Source organism: Brachyistius frenatus, unplaced genomic scaffold (genome assembly GCF_029030835.1).
Source record: "Brachyistius frenatus isolate BFR_SWC_R1_liver_20210118 unplaced genomic scaffold, ASM2903083v1 Contig_255, whole genome shotgun sequence".
NCBI lineage: Eukaryota > Metazoa > Chordata > Actinopteri > Embiotocidae > Brachyistius > Brachyistius frenatus.
In genome coordinates, this window is record NW_027210854.1 from 241,896 (window position 1) to 261,933 (window position 20,038).

The 20,038-nt window shown below is 40.6% G+C and overlaps 1 protein-coding gene across 6 annotated transcripts in view; it reads left to right on the forward strand.

Moving 5' to 3' along the window:
• LOC138634242 (diacylglycerol kinase beta) overlaps window positions 1-20,038 on the forward strand; it is a 178,951-nt gene that overhangs the window by 38,040 nt on the left and 120,873 nt on the right. For 5 of the 6 annotated variants that reach the window (XR_011311962.1, XR_011311961.1, XM_069721011.1 and 2 more), the window contains 8 exons: window positions 4,371-4,490; window positions 5,864-5,981; window positions 6,432-6,520; window positions 8,470-8,586; window positions 12,475-12,573; window positions 15,546-15,656; window positions 15,765-15,838; window positions 18,557-18,631. Coding sequence is in view for 4 of the 6 variants with exons in the window: in XM_069721011.1 (XP_069577112.1) it covers window positions 4,371-4,490; window positions 5,864-5,981; window positions 6,432-6,520; window positions 8,470-8,586; window positions 12,475-12,573; window positions 15,546-15,656; window positions 15,765-15,838; window positions 18,557-18,631 (803 nt within the window). In the remaining 2 variants the exon portion in view is untranslated. The remainder of the gene's footprint in view (window positions 1-4,370; window positions 4,491-5,863; window positions 5,982-6,431; window positions 6,521-8,469; window positions 8,587-12,474; window positions 12,574-15,545; window positions 15,657-15,764; window positions 15,839-18,556; window positions 18,632-20,038) is intronic. The other variant, XM_069721012.1, reaches the window with a different exon arrangement.

The window sequence follows — 20,038 nt, forward strand, 5'->3', positions numbered from 1 at the left end:
TATCCAAGATCATTTTCATTTAGTGTTTCAAATAATTTCCAGTTTATCTTGTTTCTGTCTGTATGTTGAGTTTATTGTTATTTTAAGAAATAATGTGCAATATTTGCACAACCTATCACTAGAACCTGGTTCTGTTGGAGGTTTCTTCTGTTAAAAGAGAGGTTTTCTTTCCTTCTGTTGGAGGTTTCTTCTGTTAAAAGAGAGGTTTTCTTTCCTTCTGTTGGAGGTTTCTTCTGTTAAAAGAGAGGTTTTCTTTCCTTCTGTTGGAGGTTTCTTCTGTTAAAAGAGAGGTTTTCTTTCCTTCTGTTGGAGGTTTCTTCTGTTGAAAGAGAGGTTTTCCTTCTGTTGGAGGTTTCTTCCGTTAAAAGAGAGTTTTTCTTTCCTTCTGTTGGAGGTTTCTTCCGTTAAAAGAGAGTTTTTCCTTCTGTTGGAGGTTTCTTCTGTTAAAAGAGAGTTTTTCCCTTCCTTCTGTTGGAGGTTTCTTCTGTTAAAAGAGAGTTTTTCCTTCTGTTGGAGGTTTCTTCTGTTAAAAGAGAGTTTTTCCTTCCTTCTGTTGGAGGTTTCTTCTGTTAAAAGAGAGTTTTTCCTTCTGTTGGAGGTTTCTTCTGTTAAAAGAGAGTTTTTCCCTTCCTTCTGTTGGAGGTTTCTTCTGTTAAAAGAGGTTTTACTTCCTTCTGTTGGATGTTTCTTCTGTTAAAGAGAGTTTTTCCTTCTGTTGGATGTTTATTCTGTTAAAGAGAGTTTTTCCTTCTGTTGGATGTTTATTCTGTTAAAGAGAGTTCTTCCTTCTGTTGGAGGTTTCTTCATGTTAAGAGAGTTTTTTTCTTCTGTAGGAGGTTTCTTCAAATTGACTCCACAACTGTCTAAAGGAAAATCTTGTAAATTGAAATAAGGTACTTTGTTATTAGCTTAAGCAATTGGGTTATTTTTCATGGGGAAAAAAACACGGTCCACGCTTCTCAAATTCTGTAATTTTGTGCCTTTCTTTAATTATGTCATAAATTTGATTTTATTTAAATCATTTTGAGCTTCGTCAGGATCTCACGGTAACTCACTTTGTTTACAAGCCAAACTGTTAGTTAGTAATCAACAGAATAATCACAACTAAAATAGTGACATTTTGCTCTACCTGAACCAAAAGCAGTAATCCAATGTCAGAATATATCTCAGTATGAGTCACAGCACATGCTTTCCTAGGTAGGTAGGGTAGGTATATACTTTATTAATCCCCAAGGGGAAATTTTTTCGCCACAGCAGCATACATACAGGAGCAATAGTAGAAACAATAGAATAAAATAATAATAGAATAGAATAATATAATAGAAAAGCAATAAAATAAAAAATATAAATATAAAATATAAAATGCACAGTACATACAGTATATATACAGTGAACCCTCGTTTATCGCGGGGGTTACGTTCCAAATAGAGACCGTGATAGGTGAAATCCGTGAAGTAGTAACCTTTTTTTTTTTTACAATTATTATACAATGAAATACTCCATAATACATTGAAACCAAAGAACAAAACCTTTTTACAGGCCCAAGCATTTGTTTAACAAATAAAAGTACTGTATAAATGTTTTTTTTTTTACAAATAACTACTGTACTGTAAAATAATAATTTTAATCATCAATACGAACTGAAGGCTTCAAATTGCTGAGATCGGCACCGCCCCACTGCGACCCGAGTCATTGGATTAGAACGGGAGGAAATGAAAAATGATTATGAAAACAAATACAAAGTACAGTAGGACAAATAGTGACTCGTGTATTTCACTGCTCTTCTGACTGAGCCGCTGCATCCTGACTCCGCTCTGCAGCGGTTCTTTCTTCTAAAGCCGGCGGTGCAGGTGTGGTTTTTCGAGAGAAGAACATAGTTATCGGTAGTTGTTGTCGCTCTTTTTTCTTCTGGGCAAAAAGATTCTTATAAACCGACATGCCACCATCGATTATTTTTAATTTGGCAAGCTGTTTTACGTACGTGTACATATTAAACCGCAACGTTATTGACAAACAGGTAGAGAAGAAGCGGAGAGACTGTTTAGCCAATCAGAATGCAGAACACAATGCATGATGCAAATCCGTGAAGCAGCGAGACCGTGAAAGGTGAACCGCGTTATAGCGAGGGTTCACTGTACAGTACATTAAATATCTATATATATTATATACAACAAACCAATAAACACAGTCAACATATATATATATATATATATATATATATATATATATATACATACGGTACAGTATATATCTATATATATAATATACATATAATATACAAGCAACCAAGAAACACAGTCAACAGTGTTTTTGTACTGTGATGGATTTTGCCAGAGGTGAGTTATTGTAAAGTCTTATGGCAGTGGGCAGGAATGATCTCCTGTATCAGGAATGATCTCCTGTATCTGGAATGATCTCCTGTATCAGGAATGATCTCCTGTATCTGGAATGATCTCCTGTATCAGGAATGATCTCCTGTATCTGGAATGATCTCCTGAGGATCTCCTGTATCTGTCCTTGTGACAGCGGAGCTGGAGGAATCTTTTGGAGAAAGTGCTCCGCTGTCCCTGCAGCAGGTGGTTGAGAGGGTGGACAGGATTATCCAAGATGGACAATAGTTTGTTCAGCGTCCTCCTCTCCACCACCTTTTCCAGACTATCTAGTTTGTAGCCGATGATGGAGCCGGCCTTCTTAACCAGCTTGTTGAGTTTGTTGGTGTCACCGGCTCCAATGCTGCTCCCCCAGCAGACCCCAGCGAAGTACAAAGCACTGGCCACAACAGACTGGTAGAACATCTCCAACATCTCGCTGCACACATTGAAGGATCGAAGTTTCCTCAGAAAAAAGAGTCGACTCATCACCTTCTTGCAGACAGCATTGATGTTGGTCTTCCAGTTCAGTCTGTTGTCATGGAGACACCAGGTACTTGTACTCCTCCACCATGTCCACCTCCTCTCCCAGAACTCTCAGCGGTTGTGGAGCCATCGTCTTCCTCCTGAAGTCGACCAACATCTCTCTGGTCTTGGCCACGTTCAGGAGCAGCTGATTCCTTCCCGCCCACTCCACAAAGTCCTCCACTACTGCCCTGTACTCCTCCTCCCGTCCATCCCTTATACACCGACCACTGACTCCTCCTCCCGTCCATCCCTTATACACCTTCCACTGCAGAGTCATCAGAGAACTTCTGCAGATGTCTTGACTCTGAGTTGTTCTGGAAGTCAGTGGTGTAGAAGGTGAACAGGAAGGAGACAGAACAGTTCCCTGAGGAGCTCCAGTACCACTGACCACCGTATCAGACAGCACACTGCCCAGACGGACAAACTGTGGTCTGCCTGTCAGGTAGTCATTGATCCAGGAGACGGTGGACGTGTCCACCCCCACCACCCACAGCTTCTCACTCAGCAGCAGTGGTTGGATGGTGTTGAATGCACTGGAGAAATCAAAGAAAGTGATTCTCACAGATTCACCGGTTCCATCCAGGTGAGACTGAGCTCGTTGCAGCAGGTAGATGATGGCGTCGTCCACTCCCACACGAGGCTGGTACGCAAATTGCAGAGGGTCCAGAGATTTCACCAGCGGCCTGAGGTGGGCCAAGACCAGCCTCTCCAGCACCTTCATCACATGAGATGTGAGGGCAACCGGTCGGTAGTCGTTGAGGCCAGATGGAGTCTTCTTCTTGGGGACAGGAACCAGGCAGGACGTCTTCCACAGCACCGGGACCTCCTCCTGCTTCAGGCTCAGGTTGAAGAGGTGTTGTAGGACCTCAGCCAGCTGGGCGGCGCAGGTCTTCAGGACCACGGAGCTGATGCCGTCAGGTCCTGCAGCCTTGCGCTGGTGGAGTCTCTCCAGCTGTCTTCTAACCTGGCCAGTCTTCACAGAGAGGGGGGTGAGGGGTGAGGGGGGATGGATGGAGGAAGAGCCCTGTGAGATTGAGGGCTCTATGCAGTTCACCAGGGTGCGCAGAGGGGAGAGGGGGGGAGGCAGCAGAGGTGTTTTGGAGGTGTGAGGTGTGGAGGAGACAGATGAGGGCGGTGAACTAAACCTGTTGAAGAAACAGTTTAGTTAATTTGACCTCTCCAGGTTCCCCCTGGTTGTTCCTCTCCAGGTTCCCCCTGGTTGTTCCTCTCCAGGCTCTCCCCTGGTTGTTCCTCTCCAGGTTCCCCCTGGTTGTCTCTCGCTCCCCTTGAACCCAGTAATCTCCTTCATAGTTTGGCCTCCAGCTTCCTCCTGTAGGAGTCCTTGCACTCCCTCCTGCATTGTATATCTACCTTATGGAACAAATAATAATACTGCAGCCTGTGATATTTCTGTAGAGGTAAACCGACACAGTTTGTGCCTTTGTTGAAAGACATTTATCTGTGTCACTTCAGATTCTGAGGGAGATGATGGAAGAGATCGACTTTGACCGAGACGGGACGGTCACACTGGAGGAGTGGATCAGAGGAGGCCTCACCACCATCCCTTTACTGGTCCTGCTAGGCATGGATACAGTACGTGTGTGCGTGTGTGCATGACTAACATCTGTTTTTCAGTGTATTTTTGTTTTTTTCAAAGTTCAGTTACTCAAAAGTTACTTATCAGTCCCTCCAGGAGTTTTTGTGATTATTGCGGTCAAAAATGTTGGATTTTGCGTCGGATTTTCTTAAGAATTGTGATTTAATTTGTGAAGTTTTAAGTGAGTTTTTTGCGTAAAATTGCAGGAATTTGAAAAAAATTGCAAGTCGGGAAAGAAAAGTGTGACTTTTTATTTTATTTGTTTTTTTAAGCACTTACTGATGAAGGTATAAATCTGTAATCACTTCCTGTGATAATAATCCTGCTGCACATCAGAAATATTTTAGTTCTAATCTTTTTATTTACATATTTATTTAACTTAGAGAACCGTGGAGATAAAAGGTCCTAAAAGCTCCTAAAAGGTCCTAAAAGCTGCGTATGTTTGATCACAAACATTTAATCACATCATTTTAATGTGAAGACCCACAAACCCCGTCACTTCCTGTTTCTCCTCTTGTTCCTGTTCCTCCAGTGAACAGAGTTTTATTTGGAGATGAAAACATGAGCATATACTTTCTGGTTGGAAATGAGGAGTTATTATTGTTAATAAAGTGAGTTTTTTTTTTTAAAGATTTACTTTATGCCGTAATATTTTCAGCACAGCTTCTGCTGACGACATTTTTCTCAGAAAAATCATGATAATTTTGCAAAATTGCAAGTTTGCTTTAATTTACGTTATTTCCAGATTTCATGGAGGGACTGACTTATGGAAATGTAAAACATTATCTCCAAAACTAGTTCCTTTGTGCCACAGAATTTTTACAAATCCTATTTTGATCTGATCAGAACTCAAATGACACTTCATTTTTAAGACTGATGCTAATATTGATATTGAATGTTTTACCCCTTAATGTACATTTTTCCACTTTTGTTGTCCCTTTGTTTCAAGGTTTTCGAAGTCATCTTATTCCTCACAGAATGATAGTATCATCTCGTTCCAACTCCCTTAAATACAACCCCATTTCCTAAAAAGATTTGGGACGCTTTTACAATGTAAATATATACAGAATGGTATTTGTTAATCATGTAAACCCAGATTTAATTGAAAATAAACCAAAGACAACATATCAAATGTTGAAACTGAGAAATTGTACCGACAATGACGTTAAAGCAAATCCTCTCGTGTAATATTGCTTCATTGAGAGATGGAGTTTTCCCTTTAAAAGTGTGGCTTCCAATCCAATGCTGCGTTCCATTGAAACCGGAAGGTGGCGCTAGGAATGACATCACGGCCCAGTTGATCGTGTTCCAGTAAAACAAGTCAGAAAACCCAAATTAAAGGTGTAATCTACCATTCAATGTCTTGCAGAACGTTCAGGAAGACGGGCAACATGTTTGGCGTCTGAAGCACTTCAACAAACCAGCCTACTGTAACTTCTGCCACACGATGCTGCTGGGAGTCCGTAAGCAGGGCCTCTGTTGCTCCTGTGAGTCTCCACCGTGTCCACCTGTTGGTCTGTTTCCTGGTGTCCATTATTCTCCTCTTCGGACCGCCTCCTCTCTCAGTCTCAGTCATTCCTCATCTGTTCTTTACTTCCTGCAGCTGGCTCTAATTTAAGGTTGTTTTATTTGTGCATATGAGCGTCTCAGTCTGAGTTGTTTTCAGTTAAATGTCCCCACAGCCATCACCAAAAATTACATGAACGGTGTCATCATGTGTAATTTCATTATTGATTGAGTTCTCTCCACTTTCTAGAGCTGATTTTATTACTGTTCAATGCAAATATTCACTTATCGTCTGAAATTATCTGCGATGCCGTCAACTTTCTAGTAAATTCTCCGTCAGTCATGTTTTAGTTTGCCAAACATTTCTGAAGCTTGTAGTATAAATGATGTAACAATTCCACAAACTGTTGTCTCATGCTGTTTTCCTTTAGTATGCAAGTACACGGTTCATGAACGCTGCGTGTCCAAAGACATTGCTGCCTGCATCAGCACATACGCCAAGTCACGGAGACACACCAACGTAAGTACCAACACGTCTCATGGGAGCGTTCAGTCTACACATGATAACACAGACTGATGCTGCAGGCTAATGGGACACCGACCAGTAGGGGGCGATATTGTTAGCACCTTATCCATTCTGATACTTCTCTCCAGAAATTGGTACAAAAAATAAATACATTACAACTAAACGATGTGACAAAATTCAACAATTATTTTATTAGTAAACTTTCTTATTGAATCAAAACCATATTGACACTCTGAATGATTCTCGTTGGTTTATTTTAAGAGAAAAAACATCATTTTGGAGTGGTTTACCTGCAGCCCCCAAATCACTGAATGATTGATCCGCCCACATCACTAATGCTCCGCCCACAGCACTGAATGAATGATCCACCCACATAAATAATGCTCCTCCCACATCATTAATGCTCCGCCCACATCACTGAATGATTGACCTGCCCACACAATTAATGATCCGCCCATGCCACTCATGTTCCTCCCACATAATTAATGATCTGCTCACATCATTAATGCTCCGCCCACCTCATTAATGCCCCGCACACACCATTTATGCTCCTCCCACATCACAAATGCCCCTCCCATATCGCCAATGCCCCTCCCACAACATTAATGATCCGCCCACATCATGAATGCTCCGCCCACATCACGAATGTCCCGCCCACATCACTGAATGATTGATCTGCCCATGTCACTAATGCTCCTCCCACATATTAATGATGCACTCACATCATTAATGCTGCGCCCACCTCATTAATGCTCCCCCCACATCATTAATGCTCCTCCCACATCATGAATGCTCCTCCCACATCATGAATGATCCACCCACATCATTAATGCTCGTCTCACATCATTAAAGATCCGCCCACAACACTAATGCTCCTCCCACATCAAATGCATCAAATGCAGACCTCCACATTCCTGTCACATGTAAACGTTGCCAAAAATCGACTGTAGTGATAATTATCCACACTTTTCATCTTTATTCTCTCCACTGCTGTCAGAGCAGGCGGGGAACAGAAATGTAGTTGGAGTGCATAACAAATGTAGCTCAATAATTAATTTTAAAAAAAGAAAAAAGTTTTAATTGCTCAAGTATTGTTAGCAGAATCGTTAACATCAAAGCTTATTGATACGATGCTCCGGCTCCGCTTTGGTTCCGATTGGAATTAAATTTCGACACCCTACTGACCAGTCTGTTAAGCCAACTGCTGCTGGTTCCTGGTCTTGTTTAAGAGAGCAGGGAGGATTATGGGATAGCCTGTGAGCTCATGCAAGGTTCTCTATATTTTAGCATGGATGTGATGAGAACTATTTTTCTGGCTCAGGTCACATGTTGATTAAAATCTGTTGTACATTTCTGACTAAAACTTACTGTGAACCTCTGATCAGTAATGTACTATTACTATACTATTATTATTGTACTATGTACTATTTAATAAATGACTGACAACTTTGGTCATAATTATTCATGAAGTCATTTCTCCATCTTCCCAGTGGTTATCGTGCCACTGTTGTAGTTATTTGGGGAAATAAGGAGCAGTACAAAACAACGAGTATCCTGCAAAATGTGTGTTTTAATTCATGTTTGAGGCCAAGAAAGGGATATTCACCTTTTTATCTTAGGAAACAAGTGTCTGTTGTTATTTGAAGCTCCATTTGTGTGTTATTTCTTCCTTGATAAACTGTGTTTGGAAGTACCAACTTTCAATAATCACAGAAAGTTTTGTTTCTGTCAAACCAACTTATTATATATTTGAATTTGATTTTGTCAGAAAAAACAAACCTGGGAATAGTTCAAAAGTTTTGCATTTTCTTTAATAACTAATTGAAATCCTCAAAATCCATACATCCATCCGTCCATCCATTTTCTATACCAAATCTTAATCAAACAAGCAGGAAATACTTGAATGCTAAAATGTCCTTCTCCCGCTGTCCTCTGTCCTGCAGGCTATGCAGCATGTTTGGATGGAAGGAAACTCTCCGACCAAGTGCGACCGCTGTCACAGAAGCATCAAGTGCTACCAAGGCCTGACGGGCCTGCACTGTGTCTGGTGTCAGATCACTGTGAGTCCCTGCCGTCAGACATCTAACACCTCAATCTGCTGTGGCCATAGTCTCCTGTACGGACTAATAGAAACACAAGCAAGCATGCAGGTCTATCAACACTGACTTAGAAAGGCAGACAGCAGCAACTGGTGAAGATCAGAGCACTCAGCTGAAATGTAAGAGCTCAATAATCTGTAAAACTGTTATTCAATGAGTTTTTAGGATATTTATTTCTCAAAAAAATACGATCATGTACTCATGGACAAACTAAAAAACATTTAAAGTTAAAAAGAATTAATACCACTTTGTGCATTAGTGGGCGATAGTGAGTCAGCAGGCAGTTGGGTGTTAAATGTGTGACCAACAGTATAGTTTAGGTTGGTTAGGTTCAGGCATGGGCAGTGAGGGTAAGAATATCAGGACAGCTAATTCAGCTCGTCATCTCAGCACTGATAATGGGTGTGAACCATGTATCAACAGCAGACATATTAATAATATAAACTTATTACTGTATTTATTGTAAGTCGCTTTGGATAAAAGCGTCAGCTAAATGAAATTTAATGTAATGTCACTGTCGGTGACAGCATACAGGCAAGGCAAGTTTATTTGTACATTTGCACTGCAACAACAAGACAATTCAAAGTGCTTCACATAAAATCAGTAAAACATCAAAACATGACATTTAAAAACTTAAAAAATTACAAACTGATTCAAACATTAAAATAGATAAAGAGATAAAGGTAGATTGATAAAAATAAGATAAAAGTTACAGTGCGGTGTCAGAAATAAAATACAGAAGCTAATCCAGATCTTGCAATCTGGTTGAGTGCAGAGCAGCAACCAGAGAAGTCTTCAGTCCTGATTTAAAGGATCTGAGAGTCTCAGCAGACCTGCAGCTTTCTGGGAGTTTGTTCCAGATATATGGAGCATAGAAACTGAACGCTACTTCTCCATGTTTAGTTGTGACTGACTTCTTACAGAGAAACAGCTTTACAGACGTGTACTGTACAGAGAAACTCAACTTATCTGCTGGGAACGAACCACCACAGTACGCTTTAACGCACACTCTGAAACACATACGAACACAGGACCTGACACCGACACTGTCGGAAAAAACTTGATGGATGCTTTGACAGTTCAAAAAGCCTCCGGCTCCATAGACTCCCATTCAACTTCTCTCATCAAATCCAAAGTGAATAAAATGTGTCCATCAGTTATCTCGGTGTTGTTAGCTAAAGTCACTCCTTCTTCTTAGTTTTCTGGAGGTCCATCTGAAAATAATCCCTCATTCATTAGAAAAGAAGATTCAAGAAGACCTGTTTTTGGGGGCGTGTCTGTTTGATTGACAGGCCTGTGGTGCAGTCAGGTTACAGCTATCGGTGGGCGGGACGTAGTATCGTCAGGTTTCCAATCAGATCAGTCAGATCCACCGCTGGCTCCTCCCCCAGCTCGTCCAAATATGGTCACTTCCTGCTCCAAACTGCTCCGAACTCACAAAATGGTGACGGACAGAATCTGAACTGGAGGCTTTTTAAATGGGTGACGTCACTGCCAGTTGCCTCTTGTTCAGAAAACACTACTTCTTCCTCTGAAGTTGGACTGACTTGTGGTATTACGAGACAGGCAGGCAGGCGCTAGCTGTTTAGCGTGCTAACTTTAGTAGATATCTGTGCAACACAAGACTTAGTCTTAGTCTCTGACAAAACATCAACACTGCTATTTCTATTTATTTAGAAGAAATGGTATGTTGGAGCATTAAAGTTTATTTTTCAGATACAGAATAAAGGTTGGAAAAAGTCAATAACTAGCTTTAGCTAAGGCTAGCTGCAACTGTGCTCAGTCTCTGTGGTTTGGTTTTTAACGAGTTTTTGTTGTTCATACAAATCATAATTTTTTTTTAAATAACATATTTGTGGTAAATGAGTTATAAAATATAATAGAATCATTAAAATGTTAAAATATAAAAGAGACAAAAAAATCTGATTCCAGACTCAGTTTTGTGTTTTGGTTTTAAAAGGCAGAACAGATTTGTTGTAGAGTATTTTTACAATTACTGTTTATGCTTCTCTTTATTTGTTAGGCATTATGTTTTCATGAAATGTTTACACAGTGAGTTGCCAGTTTATTAGGTACACCTAGCAGTCAGCTGCATCTAACAGTAATCCTATTACTGTGAAAGTTGTAAAATAGAAGTGTTGCTTCCACTGAATGGATGTTAAACTGACAGGTGTTTCTGTTATTATTTATATCAGAAAGATTCAGAGGAGGGTAGAGGATCCAAAAACTACTCAAGCAAAAGTACAGTTACTCAGAATCCAAGTAGAAGTAGTAATCAAAATAATCGCTTGAGAATAAACATTTCTAATGAAATATTTACTTGAGTAGAGTGTAATTTATCAAGTAAAATAAAAAATAGGAAATAAAATCAAGTTTATTTGAAGTGAACATGACTAACCATGTTCGCTGCTTCAGGTAAAAGAAAGAGTGAACGTCCACCTGTTTAAATTATCTTTATGTTCTAGTGTTTTACAAGTCGTGGAGTATAAGAAACATCTCTCTCTCTCTCTCTCTCTCTCTGATCCACTACAAATCACCAGCACCGCAAACTACATTCTCCAAAATGATCTTACATTGAATTTAACACTCTTTAAAACTGTTGTAGGACTGTTGTATTAGACTGCCTTCGTTTTAGCTGAGTCATGCTAATGAACTGGCACCTGAGTGTATATTTATATCCTGGAGACATAAAGCAACCGACAACCCTGACTCCAACCTGACCCTGAAATGTAAAGCTTTCCTCTGCTGGGATCAGCCTCATACTGTTGTATAGTCCACACTATAATAAAAGTTACATGATTGGCTCTCAGACACTAACATTTATTCACATAGCTGAGCTCCACCAAACCTGCTGGATAAGCTTCTTTTATGTGAACGTTACCAGTAGCTACTGGATGGAGATGCCGGGGGTTCATCGATGAGAGCTCTTAACTACCAGAACATTTTATCAAGGAGTCTCATCTTAGGAGAGATTTAGGAAACGTCTCAGAGCAACTCTGAACAGAGAAGGGACCTTTATCTTAGCGAGGAGGTGTGGTCCACCCCGTTGCTAAGTGACACTTCCTTTTCAAAGATGTGATTGGTTGATAAAACAAAATGCTCTCTTTGATAATGACACAGAACTTACAGCGACCTCCAGTGGAAGTTAAATGAAGTGCGTGTTTGTGTAATGACTGCTGATGAAGGTTGAACAGACTCCAGTCATTTCTACACTCAAACATCTTCATCACTTCCACGTCTGTTGTTGTGTTGGTGGGAGAAGTGACGTCTCTGATGAGATCCACCTCAAACATCCTCCTGCAGACAATCTGGACACTTTCATCAAGTCATTCAGTGTTTGAAGAATATTTCTCTGAGCTCGCTGGACTTCATCACTTTCCTCCTCTGATGAAGAAACTCTTCATCCTCTTAAAGTCCTACTCCCTGATCCGGACAGTTTTCCCCCTGAGGAGCTCTCTGAAGTTGTTTGTGAATAACTTTTATCTTCACGAGGATCAACTCTGAACTTTGTGACAGATGTATGTTAATCCAACAACTCACTCGCATCCATTTTACTTTGCATTTCCTTTCACATCCACTAGATGTCACCGCTGACTTTCAGTTGGCTCATGATTAAATCTGCACTCACAAAAGGCTCGTTCTCATCCCGGCATTAAAACCACCCTGCACAGACGTACCAACGGTTTCCTATCTGAGTGATGAAATATGGACTCTAATAATCAGTGAGTCCTGTCAGATGAAATGACCTCAGAAATGTAGAGTTTCATGCCGCTGATGTTTAATGTGATATGTGTCACAGATGGACGACACCCACAGTTCTTATGTTTCTGCCTCTCTTCTCTCCTTTAGCTCCATAATAAGTGTGCATCCAACGTGAAGCCGGAGTGCGACGGAGGAGCGTTGAGGGACCACACTCTTCTGCCGTCGTACATCTGCCCCGTCGTCCTGGTGAGAAGCTTTTCCTCCGCTGGCCGAACTCCAGACGACACACAGCACTGAGACGGGGCCTTAAATAGTTGCTCTTTACCAATTAACTTCATATAAAGAACACTAAACAAACACAGAAAAATCAAATCAATATTTTTCCTCGTTATGCCTCTGTACCAGTGGTATCCATAGCAACAGCAGCCAGTCCTTCTGTTTGACCCATTCTTGTGAATGTGATATCTGAAGAACACCTTAAGGGAATTTCTTCAAACTTGGCTCAAACATTAATTTTGTCTCCCCAATGAACTGATGATTTTGGCTGTGTTACAAATCTGGGTCATGGTTTAACACGCAATAAATCAAACTTATATTAAGTTTGCCAACTCATACTGCAACAGTGGGATGTTCAGTCAGTGATGTGAAGCGTGTCTGGATGTGTGAGTGCACAATTAGAAAAGATTAACAAAAACAAATCAATCAATGATGAAGCCGTGTTGTGTTGTGTTGTGTTGAGAAGAGAGAGGCTCGATCCCAACTTCCCCCCCCCAACCTCCATATCTACTGAGCAGCTTCATCTTCCAGCGGCGGCGTCAGATGTGTTTTATCTTCCTTCCTCATTCAGTCATGTTTCCTTCATTTCTGTTCTTCTATCAGGTAAACGTTGTTAAATGGCTTCTTTTTTTTATCCGTTGTGTTCATGGTTGTCATTTCCTACTTTGTGCTGCAGCCTGCAGACAAAGTTAAAACAGCTGCTGAGTTTTAATCATTAAAACATGAATCCTGTTTATTGTGGCACTATTTCACATCGTGTGTCTGCAGCAGCAGGAGAACGTATTTCTTGTCCAGATTTAAAGAGCACGGCGGTAGATGCTGATGAAGTGAAGCTTGTTACGACCAGTAGTTTACACATGGGTGTTTTATTTTGAAAACTTTCCCGGAGTTTTATTTAGTTTTCTCGACAAACTTCCTGCCGATCCGATCTGCTCTGTTCAGATCGCCGCGGTCTCCGAGCGTCTTCCATCACAAACAGACTCGCTGTCTATCATTAACGTGGCGAGACGCTGAGAGACGGGCCGCGGTGCCGCCAGAGACACGGAGATGGGCCGTAGTGCTGCCGGAGACACGGAGACGGGCCGTGGTGCCACCGGAGACACGGAGACACGGGGCAGCCACTTTAATAACGGAGATTCACTCCGGTAGTCGTGTTGGAGACGGAACGAGTGGAAAACAGCCTCAAGCCTTCAACCCAAATGTTATAAAAAGACAAAATGGGACACAAAACTGTGACAAGACGATACTTGAAAAAACACATCACCACACATATATATATAGATATATATATTGATATATATATCTATATATATATATACAGTGTATATACACATGTACATACATAATTGAGAGAATTGAATATAATTAGGGGAGAGATGCAGAGAAAGGCAGAGACAATGACAACAGAGAAAGGGGCCGTCACATGGGTCGAAGGTCGAAAGTCGAAGGTAATGGTGGCCTCAATTTTACCCATTCTCACAAACATGATATCTCAGGAGAGCCTTCATATTTTTTATTTTTTTTATTTTTTTTATTTGGCACCAATGTTTACTTGGGCCTCAAAAATGAACTGATGAGAGTTTGGAGGTCAAAGTTCAAAATAAAAGATCACTGGTCAAAGCTTAAGGTCACTGTGCCTTTTAACTTTGTGATATCTCAGGAATTCCTCGAGAATATTTCTTCAAATTTGGCAAAATCTTTAACAGTTATGAACTGACAAGATTTTGGAGGTCAAAGGTCAAGGTCACGCCTGCCTCACATTGCTTGGGTATCTGATATTTCAAGAATGCCTCGATGGAGTTTTTTTGCACCACTATTCACTGTCAAAGATTAACTGATTTGATTTTGGAGGTCAAAGGTCATTCTGGCCTCAGGTCTCCATTCTTTTCTGAACACAATATCTCAGAGGGACTTTATTCAAATTGCCACAATCGTTCACTTGGACTCGAGGATTGAGTGCTTTGTTTCGGTGATCGGAGGTCAAAGGTCAGACTCGGCTGTCCATTTCACTCTTGTGTATCTCAGAAACGGCTGGACATCATTTCCTCACTCATTTTTGCACAACTTTTTCACTTGGACTGGAGGATGAAGTTAAAAGCTTTGAAATGTGCTCATTCTTTCTGATTCTGGTTGAAAACCTGCAGCTGCATTTTTTTAGAGAGTAAAAGTTTGTTAGAGGAGCTCATTTGAGCGATAAAGCTTTGAATCTTCAAAGTTTTCCGCTATTTTTTTGTTTTTGTTAAATGGTGAAAACCTACAAGATTTCTGAATTAACCCTTGTGTTGTCCTTGGATCAAAATGACCTGCAGCTGTGTTCAACCAAGTTCTATTTTATTTTCATATTTTTTTGGGATCATTGGTGACAAGGAGGCTGTGAGGGTTTCTTTAAGGAATGATGACCAATGATCCCAAAAAAATATAAAAATATAGAAATAAAATAGAACTTGTTTGAACACAGCTGCGGGTCATTTTGACCCGAGGACAACACGAGGGTTAAAAAATTAGATTTTGTGAAATAGAATTTCTGCTTAACTCTCCCAATCCTGTCTTTCAGCACATTAAACATTAGTTTCAAAATGTTTCATCAATTTTAGGAGAAAATTTGCATCAGCCAAGACGTTAGTGTGTCAAAAGTACATGTGGAGGCCTCTTCAAGCTTTTCCTGTGTTTGGACAATCAACTGCTTCATTTCAGACTAAGAACACGTCGGCAGCAGAAAGCATTCAAAACATTCCTCCAACCAAACACTCAGTGATGATTGGATAGACTCGTGCACCTGCATGACATTAAATGTTTGTTTTTTTATTAATAAAGAGAAGTGCTTCCATCTAAGGTGGGTTCTGTATAGTGTTTTAGAGATGCTGAAATATTGATTGCACCTGTTTTCTGTGTCCTCCATATAACTGAATGAGTTTATCTCCTGGCACGTCCATCCTTTGCAGGACCGTCACTCTGTGGCAAAGCGTGAGGAGGGCGAGTCTCCACCCAGCACCAGTCCCGACGACACCAACCAGACTTTCAAGTTCTCTCCTGGAGACGGACAAGCCCTGCAGGTACGCCCGTCGTCAGCAGCAGCTCATGCGGCAGGTTGTTGGAAAAGAAACAAAAGAAGCGCTCACAGCTGGTTGGTTACCGAAGTCTGTCTGTCCATCGTTCTCCAGGTCACCCCTCTGCCAGGCATCCACCCGCTCCTCATCCTGGTCAACCCCAAGAGTGGAGGCCAGCAAGGAGAGCGGTGAGTTACCGTCTCCGCCGCATCTTCCAAACCAGACATTTCAAACATGTGGTGAATGATTTGTGATGAAAGTAGAAAAGAATGACTTTATTTTGATGAAATTGATGTGTTATTAGATTATTTTTTTTTTAGATTAGATTCAATTTTCATGTTTCCTTCCTTTCCCATGATTGACGGTCATCTTACATTTGACCATTTACATTTTCAATTCAGGAGTTTTACGTCCAATTTTTTATTTGGCATTTCACAATATTATTATATTATAATTATCTGTCATTTAAATATTTGATTTTGCTTTTCTGTATCATGTCAACTTATTTTTTTCTTATTTACTCCTTAAAAATCAAATTCTAAGTTAAATGATCGTCATACAAACACATTTATGTATTTATTTATGATTATTTGGACATCTCAGCTCATTTGTTTGTCTCAATGCTGTTTATGAACTGAACAGAAGCATTTTACAATAAGCCGCACTGATATTTGTCTTAAAATAGGAAAGAAGACTTCTGTGTTGTGAAACTTACAAAAAATATTTATACTGCACGTTCTGTACAGCGTCCATCGGGTGGACAGGATGACATGGACGTCCTGCTGATCAGTGTCTTTGTACCGTGTGACTCTTTAATTCAACTTTTATTTGACTGAAATCAATTAGTGCCGCAGAGGGTTGCATAAGCTGTACAGTAAATTCATGTCTTCATTGTGGCTTTGCTCCCCACCGGCCAATCAGACCCTCAGCCTGACACGTTTCCATAGCAACATTGTCTTTATTACCATCAGAAAGGAAATTATTCTCTAAAAAAGACCTTATGAGAACAAGAACATTTTGTATCGCTATTTTTTATCTATTTAATTTCATCAAACCGAATTGCAGTTTTATTTATAAGCTTCTGTCCTCTACAAAAATGTTTCAACAAGTTGTGCAGAAGGCTGAATTATCTATTTAGTCGTTTATTTATTCTAGTAGTCGAATGAAATCCAGTGACGAGCCAGCTGTTACATGATTGAAGCTCGTACTGTAAATCGCTGGTTCTCTTAACGTTAGAAGAAAGTGCAGAATCAGGACTGACAACTTGTGAGAACGAAATGATGATAAATGGAAGAGCAAAGAGCTCACAAACTAAAACTCTACTCTTCTACAAACGGAATCATTATTCCTGGAGCTGATTTAATGGTGCGTTCAGGCAGCTGTGAAGTGGGAACGTTCAGACTTGGTAACCTCCGACTTCCCCGTTGAGAGCGTTCACATGACGACAACAAGAAAGCAACATGGCTGCCTGCCGGAAATCTGCTCTATTTGGTGTCTGAATGCAGAAAAGTGACAAACAACCTGGTCATCACCATGGAGACCATCACCATGGAAGTCATTATTATTTGTACACGACATTTTTACATGTTGTTTTTAGCAGGTAACGTTTAAAACAGCAAAGTAACGGAAACAAAGTGACGGAAACAAACGGAAACAAAGTGACGGAAACAAAGTGACGGAAACAAAGTGACGGAAACAAAGTGACGGAAACAAAGTGACGGAAACAAAGTAACAGAAACAAAGTGACGGAAACAAAGTGACGGAAACAAAGTGACGGAAACAAAGTAACAGAAACAAAGTGACGGAAACAAAGTGACGGAAACAAAGTGACGGAAACAAAGTGACGGAAACAAAGTGACGGAAACAAAGTGACGGAAACAAAGTAGCGGCCGTGTGGGAGGATTGTTAACGCTTTACATTAAACATCAATGTCGTAATTAGTATTGTTTAATGATATTGTTTATTCTTTTTTTTTTACCGCAACAACACTCTACTCTAATTAGTACTAATTAGTATGACCTAAATTAAATACAAAGCGATTGATTCTTGCGCTGAGCAGGTGTTTCTCTCCCTTCACCTACAAACGTTCTCACATCATGATGTCAGACCGACTTCTCAGTTGGAGAGGCGTTCAGGGGATTTCTCCGCCTCATAGGTCGGAACTTTCCCACTTCCTGTTCGCTTATGAATGCATTAACATGTGACACACACACAAACACACACACAGCTGGCACGGCTCACCACCATTTCCTATGAAATGTCAGCTTCCTTTTATGTTTACTGTTAATTAACGTCAGAGGTTGGGAAGTTGCGTTTAGATCAAATATATTTGTTTAGTCCTTCAGACGCTGGAGGTCTAACCTGTGACCCGCATCGTGTGTTTTTATCTTCTAAGTTAGCAAAGCTTCAGACGACCTCTCAGCACATGTCCCACATAAACATACTCATAATCCCACATTTGCTTTGGTGACATCTGATATTTCATCTGATATTAGTATATTAGTGGGTGGCACGGTGGTGCAGTGGTTAGCACTGTCACCTCACAGCAAAAAAGGTTCCGGGTTCGAATCCGGTCCTGGGCCTTTCTGTGCGGAGTTTGCATGTTCTCCCTGTGCTTGCGTGGGTTCTCTCCGGGTTCTCCGGCTTCCTCCCATCATCCAAAAACATGCACCTCAGGTCAGGTTACCTGGCGCCGCGCTAGTGGCAGCCTGCTGCAGCATCTCCCCCTGAGAGCCCCCCTGCTGTAGTGAAGACATTTCCCCTCGGGGATTAATAAAGTCTATAAAATCAAAAAATCAAAATCAAATATGTTAGATATCCAGCTGTGATAATCAGCGTGTTGTGTTTGGTAACCGCTGTTCACTCTAATTGTATAAGTAATTCCATCATGTGTTTTCCTCCTCCAGGGTACTGAGGAAGTTCAGGTACCTGCTGAACCCCAGGCAGGTGTACAGTCTGGACCGAGGAGGGCCGATGGTCGGGTAGGTCCACTTTTTCATAAATCAATCAAAAGGATGGACGATGGAAGTGATTCTGTTGTAGCTGCGTTCTCTCCGCTCATCCAACTGGACGTGAATTAGTGGGACGCATGTTTCTGTCTTCACTGGACCGCTGCTGCCCATTCGGTTTTGATGATACACACTCTTGCAGTACTGAACATGATTGGAGGCCGAGACGCATCGCAAAATACCTTCACAAAACATCACTGTGCTCATTTCCCTTCATCAGTTCCTCCAGGAAATCACGATATCATGATTGCAATCGTTAAAACACTCAGAAATATTTGTGCTATTTTTCCGCAAAAAATGTCATCATCAGAATCTGTGCTGAAAGTATTAAGAACATAAAGTAAAAAATTTTCGAACAAAATTCACTTTATTAACAACAATAACTCCTCATTTCCAATTAGAAAGTCTCTGCTCCTGTTTTCATCTCCAAATAAAATTCTGTTCGCTGAGGAAACCGGAACAAGAGGAGAAACAGGAAGTGACGGGGTTTGTGGGAAATGTGTTCTTCACATTAAAATGATGTGATTAAATGTTTGTGATCAAAGGAAGTGATTCCATATTACTGGATGTTAAATGAGTTTTCTCCACACGTCCAGTTGTCAGAGACGTCTCTTTGTTGGTTTCATCCAGCAGGTCTATGTGTTGAATGAACATGAATTAAACAGCATCTAAAGCTCTTATTTTGACAGCTGATGTAGTCCTTGTTTCTATATTCCAGTCACAGACGCTCTGTTCTGGAAACATACGCAGCTTTTAGGACCTTTTAGGACCTTTTAGGAGCTTTTAGGAGCTTTTACCTCCACGGTTCTCTAAGTACAATAAATACATAGAAAAGATTAGAACTCAAATATTTCTGATGTGCTGCAGGATTATTATCACAGGAAGTGATTACACATTTATTCCTTATAGCGCTTGTGAAAATCACATTTTTCTTTCACCACTTTCTCATTTTGTCAATTTTACGCAAAAAACTCACTTAAAATTACAACAAATTACGTCACAATTTAAAGAAAATACAAGGCAAAATTAATCATTTTGATCGTAACGATCACCAAAAAAATCAGTGAAATCCTGGAGTGACTCTTTCATCACTTCTACCAGCATGTGTTCTGATGAAACTATTGCTAGATTAATAGCAACGCAATAACGGCAATTGCCCTCTGGACAGATATCCACCATTACCTCACATTATATTTCTCAGCACGTATAAACACTGCAGAAGTGCCTTAAACTGCAATACCAGCAAGTGCCACTAGAGGTCGGCTCCAAAAAGCCTCCGGCTCCATAGACTCCCATTCAACTTCTCTCATCAAATCCAAAGTGAATCAAATGTGTCCATCAGTTATCTCGGTGTTGTTAGCTAAAGTCACTCCTTCTTCT